The sequence below is a fragment of the Rhineura floridana genome, chromosome 3 (genome assembly GCF_030035675.1).
Source record: "Rhineura floridana isolate rRhiFlo1 chromosome 3, rRhiFlo1.hap2, whole genome shotgun sequence".
NCBI classification, from domain to species: domain Eukaryota; kingdom Metazoa; phylum Chordata; class Lepidosauria; order Squamata; family Rhineuridae; genus Rhineura; species Rhineura floridana.
This window is the reverse complement of record NC_084482.1, coordinates 172,455,197-172,467,485: the sequence shown is the minus strand read 5'-3', so window position 1 is coordinate 172,467,485 and position 12,289 is coordinate 172,455,197. Positions and strand designations below refer to the sequence as shown.

At 43.7% G+C, this 12,289-nt stretch overlaps 1 protein-coding gene across 5 annotated transcripts in view; it reads right to left on the bottom strand.

Annotated features, from left to right (window-relative positions):
- Nucleotides 1-12,289, bottom strand: part of SHQ1 (SHQ1, H/ACA ribonucleoprotein assembly factor) — a 151,765-nt gene that overhangs the window by 109,630 nt on the left and 29,846 nt on the right. For all 5 annotated transcript variants that reach the window (XM_061618604.1, XM_061618603.1, XM_061618607.1 and 2 more), the window contains exons 6-7: nucleotides 8,527-8,639; nucleotides 4,906-5,036 (exon numbers count right to left, since the gene is read on the bottom strand). In XM_061618604.1, the coding sequence (XP_061474588.1) occupies nucleotides 4,906-5,036; nucleotides 8,527-8,639 (244 nt within the window). The remainder of the gene's footprint in view (nucleotides 1-4,905; nucleotides 5,037-8,526; nucleotides 8,640-12,289) is intronic.

Sequence of the window (12,289 nt, the reverse complement as noted above, 5' to 3'; positions counted from 1 at the left end):
TGGCAGGTAACTGACTGGGAGAATGGAGCAGAACACTGCATTTTTACATTGGCTACCCATTTGTCTGCAGGTCCAATTTAGAGTGGTAGCTTTTACCTCCAAAGCCGTAAAAAGCCTGGGATGTGGTTACTTCAGAATATAAGAGTCCTGCTGATTAAGACCAAAAGGTTACTCAGATCCAGCATCCCATTTCACATGGAGGCCAACTAGATGCCTCTGGGAAACTGACAAGCAAGGCATAAACGCAGCAGTTCTTTTTCTGTTGCCCCCCCTCAAGCAATTGGTATTCAGTGGCACACTCTCTTTGCATCTGTTGGTTCCATATACCCATCATGACTAGTAGCCATTGACAGTTGTCTAATCCTCTTTTAAAGTTGTCTAAGCCCATGGCCATTGCCAAATCACTTGCCTTCCAAAAGCAGCTAACATAACAAAGCAAATACAATTATATAAATCAGCAAATTCCTACAGTACAAACATGTAAACAAACAACAGAAGATGCAAGAAGTGGGGTCTGAAAGATGAGCATCAGAAAGCTCCTTTTAACTTGTTCATAAAGGATCTGGAGCCAAGGGCAAGCAATGGAGGCAGGCATGTTTGCTGATGACACCAAATTATTCAGGTTGGTGAAAATAAAAAAAGGATAACAAAGAACTCCAATGAAATCTCGCCAAACTAGAGAGTTGTTGTTATGTGCCTTCAAGTCGATTAGGACTTATGGCGACCCTATGAATCAGTGACCTCCAAGAGCATCTGTCATGAACCACCCTGTTCAGATCTTGTAAGTTCAGGTCTGTGGCTTCCTTTATGGAATCAACCCATCTCTTGTTTGGCCTTCCTCTTTTTCTGCTCCCTTCTGTTTTTCCCAGCATTACTGTCTTTTCTAGTGAATCGTGTCTTCTCATTATGTGTCCAAAGTATGATAACCTCAGTTTCATCATTTTAGCTTCTAGTGACAGTTCTGGCTTAATTTGTTCTAACACCCAATTATTTGTCTTTTTCACGGTACATGGTATGCGCAAAACTCTCCTCCAACACCACATTTCAAATGAGTTGATCTTTCTCTTATCTGCTTTTTTCACTGTCTAACTTTCACATCCATACATAGAGATCGGGAATACCATGGTCTGAATGATCCTGATTTTAGTGTTCAGTGATATATCTTTGCATTTGAGGACCTTTTCTAGTTCTCTCACAGCTGACCTCCCCAGTCCTAGCCTTCTTCTGATTTCTTGACTATTGTCTCCTTTTTGGTTAATATTATCATATTAACAAAATACCCACAAATGAGAACAAAACAAAAATACTTTAATCAATTACAATAGATCACTAAGGGTGCAATCCAACCCCCCACCCCTTACACCAGGCTGGAGCATCTCTCCTGTTGCTTCAGCTAGTCTCCCACCACCATCAGAGTGACACGTCACTCCACCACTGATCTCAGTGATCAGGCAGGATTATAAGTGATCAGGCAGTCCTTAGGGTTGTTAATGGCCTTGTAAATTACTACAAGAACTTTGAATTTGGCCCAGTAACACTGAGAAAAGCATGGACAGCCAGTGCAAAGTTTTAAGCACCAGAGTTACATGCTGGCAATGATCTGTTCCTACCAATAGTCTAGCCACAGTATTTTGCACCAGCTGGAGTTTCCAGACCAGGTCCAAGGGGAACCCCATATAGAGCACATTGCAATAATCAAGTCTTGAGGTTACCAAAGCATGAATCATTTTTATCAGGCTATCCCTGTCGAAGAATGGTCATAGCTGGTAAAAGGCACTCCTAGCCACTGACACTACCTGGGCCTCAAATGATGGAGATGGTTCCAGGAGCATCCCCCAATTAATTCCACTTAAAACCTCCTGCCCCACCAGGACTACAAAGCTCATGTTCCAGGCTGGCTGGAGACCTGAATGGGAGCACTGCTGTTAATGAAAAGCAATACCCTACATTTTGCTGCAGTTTCCACTTTTTGGTCTACTCCCCAGCTGCCATAATCCACAGTTTGACTTCCTGATCTCCTTTCTGTCCAGGATTGTATAACTATTATTTATTTCCTCTTCTTTCCTCTTCTCCCAGGCATTTTAGCATGTGTTTTTAAATTGCTTTTTAAAAATGTGTTTTTAAATTTGTATATTTGTTTTTAACGTTTTTAATTGTTGTAAACCACCCAGAGAGCTTCAGCTATGGGGCGGTATACAAATGCATTAATTAATTGATTGATTTGTCTTCTTGTGCATAACAGATGAACAGACAAGAGCACTGTCACTACTGAAGCATAGTTCTGAGCTAGCAAAAGAAATGGAATTTTGCTTTCCCAGTACTACCTTAGGTGCACACACCTGTTGTTCAAGCAGACCAGAGGACAAAATGCTTTAAGGGAGCAAGACAGAAGACAACAAATCCCAATAGCAATGGCGCAAGCGAGCAGACGGCTTGCCAAAAACATACAAAGCAGCCCCCAGTCATAACTGAGAACAGAAATGATTATTGGACAACGCTTCATCAAGCTGTGCATAGAGAAAAGTGCGTGCCGAGGACCTTTAACAGGGGCAACCTGGTAGTTCATGTTTGCAAAAATATGAGACTGGGAAATCTGTCTTTCACTTGCAGAAGCTACCATAATTGCTCAGAATTTTAAAAGACTGTTGCTATGCTGAAAAAGTTAATAAATCCTTGTGAGGGAGCCACCTTTTGTGTTCAGCTGAGAATACTAACAGCTCAAAACTAAACTCTTCAATTTTATTTATTTATTACATTTACATCCCACCTTTCCTCCAAGGAGCTCAAAGTGGTTTTCTCCCAATCCATTTGATCTTCACAACCACCCTGTGAGAAACTTGCTTTTAAAATTCTTTTACATAGTGCAAATTGAAGTAATTTTCCTCATCACAAGATTTCTGGCAGGAACGGAAAATACTTCCACTATAAATTGTTCTTAACTATAAAGGGGTAGATAATGCACTTCTTAATATTGTCACTCAGTACATTTATTTATATATTTATTTATTTCCTGCCCTTCCTCCCAGCAGGAGCCCAGAGCGGCAAACAAAAGCACTAACAACGCTTTAAAACATCACACAGTAGGCACGGTTATGATGTTTTACTCGTGCCCGATCAGCCTCACAACACGTCTTTCGCCAGCCTGTTTCATTGCGCTTAGCTCACTGGTGTACCAAGGTGGAAACCGGGCTCTGCAATGCCGGAGAGGACACTGAGGGGCAAGCATGTCAAGAGCCCAACACACCTTGCTGTTCCACAGAGTTACAAGGGCTTCAACAGGGTCACCTGCTCTATCTACTGGGAACTACCCCAGGGCATTCAGGAATCCAGTGGATTCCATTAGGCTCCGGGGGTGGACCATATTAATCTGTCCACCACCCTTGCAGGAGAGGACTGGAGCCGTAAGTGTAAACTTCACCAGGAAGTGGTCTGACCATGACAATGGGGTGACATCCACCCCCGTCTCCAGACCACTCCTTCCTCCATCTGGAGCAAAAACCAAGTTGAGGGTATGCCCTGCCCTATGTGTTGGGCCAGTGACAACTTGGGACAGCCCCATGGCCGTCATGGAGGCCTTGAAGCCCCAAGCCGGAACACAAGAGGTAGCCTCAGCATGGACATTGAAATCATCCAGCATTATCACTCCAGACTCCTCCAACACCACAGCCGAGACGGCCTCCACCAGCTTGGTCAGAGAAGTTTACTGTCTCTTTGGCCCAACACCAGGTACAGGCACTCATAGCCAGCTCAAAGACATGAGTGGTTTCCTGGTGACAGAGATGGAAGTTCTGTAGACCACAGCAACTCCTCCCCCCATCCCTGCAGCCTGTGCTCGTGTTGCACTGAGTATCCAGGTGGGCAAAGCTGGGTCAGATCAACTCCTACCAGCTCACCCATCCAGGTTTCAGTAATGCACACCAAATAGGCACCTTCGTCCACGATCAAATCATGGATGAGTGTGGTCGTATTGTGTACCGATCTGGAGTTAACAACACCACACACAGGCCTGTAGGCACAGCAGATGCGCAACGAGGAACCCATCCATTAGAGGAGTGAGAGGGAGGAACAAGGCGTAGATAGCGTTGCCCTCATCTTCTATGGAACTTCACCACCTCCCCATGGCTATACTTCCCTCTACCCGTGATCATCAAGATTGGGGTGGCATCACCCATGCCTCTCCTTACTAAGAGTCCTTCTAAACACCTGATATGAACCCAACAAGAGCCCACCAACATAAGCTACCTGAGCCAATTATCCCAGTAGGCCTCTGTGAGAAAGCAATTTAACCTAAGGACACAAGGCAGCACAACAGCAAAAAGACAGACATCTGTTGTTATCATCCAGATGGAAAACTGCTTGTTGTCAAAGCATGAATGGAAAAAAACCCCTACAGTTGCTGTTTTGCTCAACCACTGAGACAAATGTCAAAAGAAAACTGCAGACAGATTTCATTAACTTTATAGGCTTATGAACATGTAGTGGTCTTAACAGGCTGCTAGTGCACACTAAGGAGAGGACACAATGAAAATGGGTACTTGCACATTTTTAATAATGTGGAGCACTGACTTCTCTCAACTTAGCTATTCTCATTTTGTTACTAGGCATACCAGCTCCCAGACTGAGGAGAGCAAAAAACCCAAAAATGTTGCCTGTCTTTCGGATCCCTTCCAAAGAGCAAAGCCAACAATTCATTCCAGATATACCTTTCTTTGTCCTTATTATGCTGTGAAATCTCAAGCAACATCTGATAGTCTTTTCAAAAACAAGCAGAAAGATGTTTGGAAAGGCCCTCCTTTCCACAAAGTAGAGCAAATAAATGGTTGAAAAATGCCCACTAAGAGGTCTGCTGCTGTCAAGCAACATGGAGAAGGAACATCTAAACAAGACTTAGAAGTGTGGCCCTACCAAGTGCAGTTTGATTGCTCTCATTCCAAGGACTGCTTTCTTGGGCTTTCATCTTTTTTCCATAGGCTTTAACCCACCAAGGCTCATATTTCAACAGATGACGAACAGTCTTGTCATCAAAAAAGTCAGCACTGGAAAGATAAAAAGGATTCCTGTGTTACAATCCAATTAGGCACTCATATATTATTTACTTATTTATTTATTCGATTTATATCCCACCCTTCCTCTCAGCAGGAGCCCAGGGTTGCCAAATTTCTTTGAGCTTCCTGGTAGCCATGCAAAGCCCAGAGATGCAGGACTCCTAAACACGTCTGAAATTTGTGTATCTCATTAGAGGGGTGATAACATGTGACTATTTTCATACATCAGTATTTTTTTGCGTAATTAGTTGTAAGGCTGAACATGTATGACCTGACATTTGAAGGAGAGCTAAAGTCTTCCAGTATCAGTTCCTGACCTGGGGAAATGGGAATAATTATTTTTCTTTTGTTAAGAACATCACTGCAAATCAGTGATGAGCAAAAAAAAGGTAGGATGTGGTCTGCTGGACGAATTCTAGCTAGTTGCCCTCTGAGTTTGCCCTCAACATTTCATCAATATTGGTTAAAAAGCAAGCCTGCACGGGCACACATTTCCTCGTAATGAGTTTGCACCAAACATTTGGGCTGTAATCTTTGGATTTATGATAAGAGTGCATTTGGATTCAGCAGCCTGAAAATATACCTCAAGCAAATTCCCCTAAGAAAATTTAACCTGAAAACTTGGGGGGGGGAATCTTTGAGTGTGTCAGGAGCTGAAGTCCAAATACCAAGCTAAGGAATAGCAAAAAGATCTACGCAGGAGTCAGGGGTGGGGGGAGAGAACAACAGAGATAGGCTTTTCTTTTTAAAAAAAACAAAAAGACAACACAGAGAAAGGTCTAGTTCTAGCCATCATTGCAGTTTGCTGCTAGCCATGGTTAAAACTGATGTACGCATAGCATTATGTGTGAACCAACCCTATTCCAAACCATGGCTTAAATGAACCCACAAATATGAAGGTTTCCAGAGTTGAGACTGCGAATTCTGTGCTCCTCCCTTGGTCCTGCTACAGTTGTGCTGCAATGAACTAAGCCATAGTTTGGGCTTAATGTGTTGTCCAAGCCCAGGCTCGCAGTTTCCTGGTTACAGTTCACTGTGTGTTTGAATCCAGCCTAAATATATTTCTCTTTTTGTTTTTGTCATAGTTTCGAGACACATGAAGCTAAGACCTAATGTTGGTGGACAGTTGAAAAACTATGGTTTATTCAGTAAATGCAAACAAATAAACCATTCTAAAGTTCGATATGCAAGCAGAGCCAATCAATATTGTCTAATAAACAGCAAAATAGGAATACCAAATTAAACCATGCTATTCTGAGGATGTTTTTTAAAGCATCAACAACTTGGGCAAAACTCAACTGAGACCACATGCACCCCATATATTTATTCCACTTTAAACATTCATGGCTTCCCCCATGTGAGAGAAATAGGGGTCTCCTAAAAAGGAGGCACTGTTTTACTTCTTTTTGAAGTGCTGTCAGTCCAAGTCTTGCCTCATTAGATTTTAACAGGAAGTAACCCTATCTCCAGGGTCATTTTCAGAGAACAGCATTGGGTGATTGACTTTAGGCCCGCTGGCAGTTCTGCTGTGGGGTGCCAGTGTACCATCTTGTTCCCCATGCTGTTTAATATCTGTATGAAGCCCTTGGGAGCGGTCATCAAGAGATTTGGGGCAAAGTGTCAGCAGTACGTTGATGATACCCAGCTCTATTTTTCTGTAACATCTGAACTGGGAGAGGCCATGCAAGCCCTGGGCCACTGCCTAGACTCGGTGGTGGGCTGGATGAGGGCCAATAAACTGAGTCTGAATCCTAGCAAGACGGAGGCACTGTGGGTTGGTGGTTCCTGAGTTCAGATAATTGGTCAGTTGCCTGCTTTGGATGGGGTTGTACTCCCTCTGAAAGAGCAGGTCTGTAGTCTGGGGGTGCTCTTGGATCCATCTTCGTCTTTAGAGGCCCAGGTAACCTCAGTGGCTAGGAGTGCCTTTTACCAGCTTCAGCTGGTAAGACCGCTGAGCCATTTCTGGAGCAGGATAGCCTGACCACTGTTGTCCACATACTGATAACCTCCTGGGTGGATTACTGTAATGCGCTCTATGTGGGGCTGCCCTTCAGGTTGGTCCGGAAGCTGCAGCTGGTGCAAAATGTGGCAGTGAGACTGCTCACTGGGGCAGGGTATCGCCAACATGTAACCCCGCTGCTGAAATAATTGCACTGGCTGCCCATTTGCTACTGGACCAAGTTCAAGGTTGTAGTTTTGGTGTACAAAGCCCTATACAGCTTGGAACCAGGATACCTGAAAGACCGTCTTGTCCCTTATATACTCAGTCGATCACTGCACTCTGCAGGTGAGGGTCTCCTGCAGATACCATCTTATCAGGAGGTCCATTCTTCTGCACAACATAGGAAATGGACCTTTAGTGTGGCAGTACCTACTCTGTGGAACTCCCTACCGTTAAATATTAGACAGGCGCCATCTCTGTTATCTTTTCGGCACCTATTGAAGACCTTCCTCTTTCAACAAGCCTTTTAAGTTGAGACCTTATCCCAGTCTGCTTCTGTGTTGGAATTGCTTTTTAATATGCTTTTATACCTTTTCTTAAAAACAAATGTTTTTAACCTTTTTTAAAAAAAATCCTCAAAGCTTTTAAAAAATGTTTTTAAAGTTGTTTTGTTTTAATGTCTGTTTTTATGATGTTCTAAAGTGTTTTTAGTGCTTTTGTTTGCTGCCATGGGCTCCTGCTTGGGGGAAGGGAGGGATATAAATCAAATAAATAAATAAATAACTCTCAGCACCCTTCACAAACTACACTTCCCAGGATTTCTGGAGGAGACCATGACTGTTTAAAGTGGAATAATAGTGGAATAAATGTATGGTGTGAATGTGACCTGATATTCTCAAAGAGTCTAACAAGGAGGTCCTTGGGTTATAAATTGGTCTCCAATGACAGCTTTTCCAAATGTCCCATTCTGACATAAGAACATAAGAAGAGCCTGCTGGATCAGGCCAGTGGCCCATCTAGTCCAGCATCCTGTTCTCACAGTGGCCAACCAGGTACCTGGGGGAAGCCCGCAAGCAGGACCCAAGCGCAAGAACACTCTCCCCTCCTGAGGCTTCCAGCAACTGGTTTTCAGAAGCATGCTGCCTCTGACTAGGGTGGCAGAGCACAGCCATCATGGCTAGTAGCTTCAGTTGGCATGTTTTGTGGAGAAACTGCCTTAAATTTGTGAGGTAGTTACTTAATCTAAACCCTCAGGGGCCAAATGCAGCCCTTCAGCCGGTTCTGTAGAGGTTGCATCTACTCTGTCTGAATTCCAGCTAGCCTTTGAGCCTCAAAAAATAAATCTGCATCATGTACGTTATCTTCTCTGATTATTATACATATGAAGAGTCTAAGATGCAACATAAAGCAAAATATTAGGGGATACAGAAAGCACATCCTTCCTTTTTTTAAAAAAGTATTTTTAGATCCACCTTTGATTGAATGATGAAGTGATGGTGAACCACATGTTGTGGAAACACATAACAGGTAAGTACTTACAGGTAATGATCAGGATCAAATTTGGCAACTTCTGCTGCAAGCCTTTTCTCTCTGCGTTCAGCTGCGGGGGTTAAGTCTGGATTTTTAATATCAATAACTTCATTAAGTTCATCCTATAAAGACAAGAACAAAAGAATCAACAAAGCTGTAAAAGGGGAAAATGCCACTGTTAAAGGTTTAGACAGAAAGCTTGGAGATTCTCCTCAAATCTAAACTGAAACTAGAGCCCCAGGTGGTTAGAATGGTGAAATGACCCTATGCCCAGCTATGGCTGATTTGCTAGCTACAGCCATTCCTGGACCGAGTGAGCCTGGCCTCAGTCATCTGCTCCAATGACCTCACAACGGGATTTTTGCAATGCACTCTATGTAGGGCTACTCCTGAAAATGGTCCTAAGATTGAGACCCAAAGATTGAAATCAGCCTTTCCCAGGATCTGCCTACCCAAGATGAAATCTTTGTAACAGTTGTCGGCTCCTGCAGAAACAACAACAAAGCTATTCACCTTTACCTCCACGACTTGTAAATAAGTGTGAAAACAGAAGCCTGAAAACAAGCATTTACAGAACCCCCCGGCTTCCACGATGAAGAATGCAGAACAGTTCGTTTAACACTATACATTTGTTTCCAATACTGGGTTCTTCACATGGAAGTGTGCTGTGTGAATTCTTAATTTTGTTTATACAGAGAAGTGCAATTTAAACAAAATATAAAAAAAGAAACTCTTCAGCACTTAAAACACTTCTCAGTTTTATAGTTAACTGTCACTCTTCATCAAAGAGGTTGTTAAGCATCTTCCATGGATTTCAATTAAAGACAAGCAAGCTCAGATCACAGAATGTTCCTGAATGGCACCATTAACATTTTGCATTGGCCGATTATGTAGTGCAAAGTTTCATTAAAAATCATGACCGAAGGTGAAACCATAACAGGGCTTTCAACAGCAAATCCATGGTATCTGCAAACAAAGCACATATTATAGATCCATTTCAATTGGGTTTTAGGCCCGGTTTTGGCACTGAGACAGCCTTGGTCGCCCTGTACGATGACCTATGTCGGGAAAGAGACAGAGGGAGTGTAACTCTGTTGATTCTCCTTGATCTCTCAGCGGCTTTTGATACCATCGACCATGGTATCCTTCTGGAGAGGCTCACGGAGTTGGGAGTTGGAGGTACTGCTTGGCAGTGGTTCCGCTCCTACTTGGCGGTCGTCTCCAGAAGGTAGTGCTTGGGGAACATTGCTCGACACCGCGGGCTCTCCAATATGGGGTCCCGCAGGGGTCAGTTTTGTCCCCCCTGCTTTTTAATATCTACATGAAGCCGTTGGGAGAGGTCATCAGGGGTTTTGGAGTGCGTTGTCATCAGTATGCTGATGACACGCAGCTCTACTTCTCCTTTTCATCTTCTTCAGGTGAGGCTGTCGATTTGCTGAACCGCTGCCTGGCCGCGACAATGGACTGGATGAGAGTTAACAAACTGAAGCTCAATCCAGACAAGACTGAGATGCTGTTGGCGGACGGGTTCTCTGATCGGATGGTGGATATATACCCTGTCCTGGATGGGGTCACACTCCCCCTAAAGGACCGGGTTCGTAGTCTGGGAGTCTTTTTAGACTCTTCCCTCTCACTTGAGGCTCAAGTAGCCTCGGTGGTTAGGAATGCGTTTTACCAACTTCGGTTGGTAGCCCAGCTACGTCCCTATTTGAATAAAGAGGACCTTACATCAGTGGTACATGCTCTGGTAACCTCACGTTTGGATTACTGTAATGCGCTTTACGTAGGGCTACCTTTGAAGACAGTTCGGAAGCTACAACTAGTGCAAAATGCGGCGGCCAGATTGCTGACAAGGACCAAGCGGTCCGAGCATATAACACCTGTTCTGGCCAGCTTGCACTGGTTGCCAATATGTTTCCGGGCTAGATTCAAAGTGTTGGTATTAACCTATAAAGCCTTATACGGTGCGGGACCACGATACCTTGCGGAACGCCTCTTCCGATATGAACCGGCCCGTGCACTACGTTCTGCTACGAAGGCCCTCCTCCGGGTTCCAACTCACAGGGAGGCCCGGAGGGTGATGACAAGATCTAGGGCCTTCTCAGTGGTGGCCCCCGAACTATGGAACAGTCTCCCTGAGGAAGTACGCCTGGCGCCGACTCTGCTCTCCTTCCGGCGCCAGGTCAAAACCTTCCTATTCTCTGAAGCATTTTAAGTTACACTGATTTACTTTTTAAAATGTTTATTGTATTGGATTGATGATTGTATTTTAGTATTATTTTGTTATTCATTGTATTTTTATGCTATTTTATGTTCACCGCCCAGAGAGCTATTGCTAGTCGGGCGGTATATAAATTTAATAAATAAATAAATAAATAATAAATATAAAAACACACAACACTGTCCATGGTTGTGACTTAATCAGTACAACAGCTTGAATCTATAGCTCCTGTAAGCAGAACTCCACTCACAGGATGTCCCTGCTGGAGGAAATGGGGGTGGGAAGGAGATTTTTACAGCTTCCATCTATCTCCTACAGCTCCATATCCCCTGAAAAGCTGCTCCAGAGGGCTAACAGACCTTCTGGAATAGCAAAAACAACACAGCAGGAAACTGGGGAAGCAGCTGGGTCTTATTTAGCCCATGATGGCAGCAGCCATCCCTTGCTGAATTCAGTGGGACTCACTCCCAAGTAAATCACCCAGGAACTCTCTCTCTCTTTACAGTTTAAGGCTTCCATTTTACAGGTTGTTTCAAATGGGCATCTGCCCACCCAGAAAAGCCACATTTATTTGTGGCACCCATTCAGACATCACATTTTTTGTGTGGTGGTCTTATTCTACTTCAGTGACATTACCATAAGGATTTCCTTCACAGTGATACAGCAATATGTTTCAGAATTAGACCAGGGTATGGTCTGAAAGCACCTTGCTGAAGCTAAGCAGGTTTGGGTTTGGTCCTTGCCTGGATGGGAGACCGCCTGGGAACATGTATGCCGCCTTGGGTTCCATTGTGAAAGAAACGCGGGGTATAAATGAAATAAATAAATTAGTTATAGAGTGGGAGAAGAATAGAAGACCTTAGAGCAGTGGTTCCCAACCTTTATCAGTACAGGACCCCCTTTATAAGCTCAAAAAATGTTGTGACCCCTCCCCACACTAATTGTAATTTTAGCCTCTGTTAATTGAAAAAATTATGCATGGCAAAATCACATATCTAAATATCCCTTTCCATAAAAAGCTCCCTGCAGACAGGGAGGTGTTGCTTTCTTTTCTTGATGCAAAGTTCCAGTCAAATCAGTATCCCCCTCCCCCACACAGATAGTCTGAAGATGTACAGTCTTCTCTACCAACACCAGTGGGTTACAGTGTTGGACTAAGATCCAGGTTCAAATCCCCACCCAGCCATAAAGCCCACTGGGTGACCTTGGGCCAGACAGTCTCTCAGCCTGACCTATCTCACAGAGTTGGTGTAAGGATAAAATGGAAAGGGGGGGAACCATGTGCACCATTTTGAACAACTTGGAGGAAAGGTGGGATATAACAAATAAATAAATAAATGCATTTCAGCTGCAGTATGTGGACCCCAGCCTCAGCCAACCTGCTGAGCTTTAATATAATAACAATAACAACAACAATAATAATAAAAATAAAAGAAACAGCAATGTGGTAGTGGTGGGGGTACTAGATTCTGAAGACAAAAGGGTGGATAGATTGAGTAGGTGGGTTAGTGCTTTTAGGCCTTGGGATGAGCATCAGAACTGATGACTTGG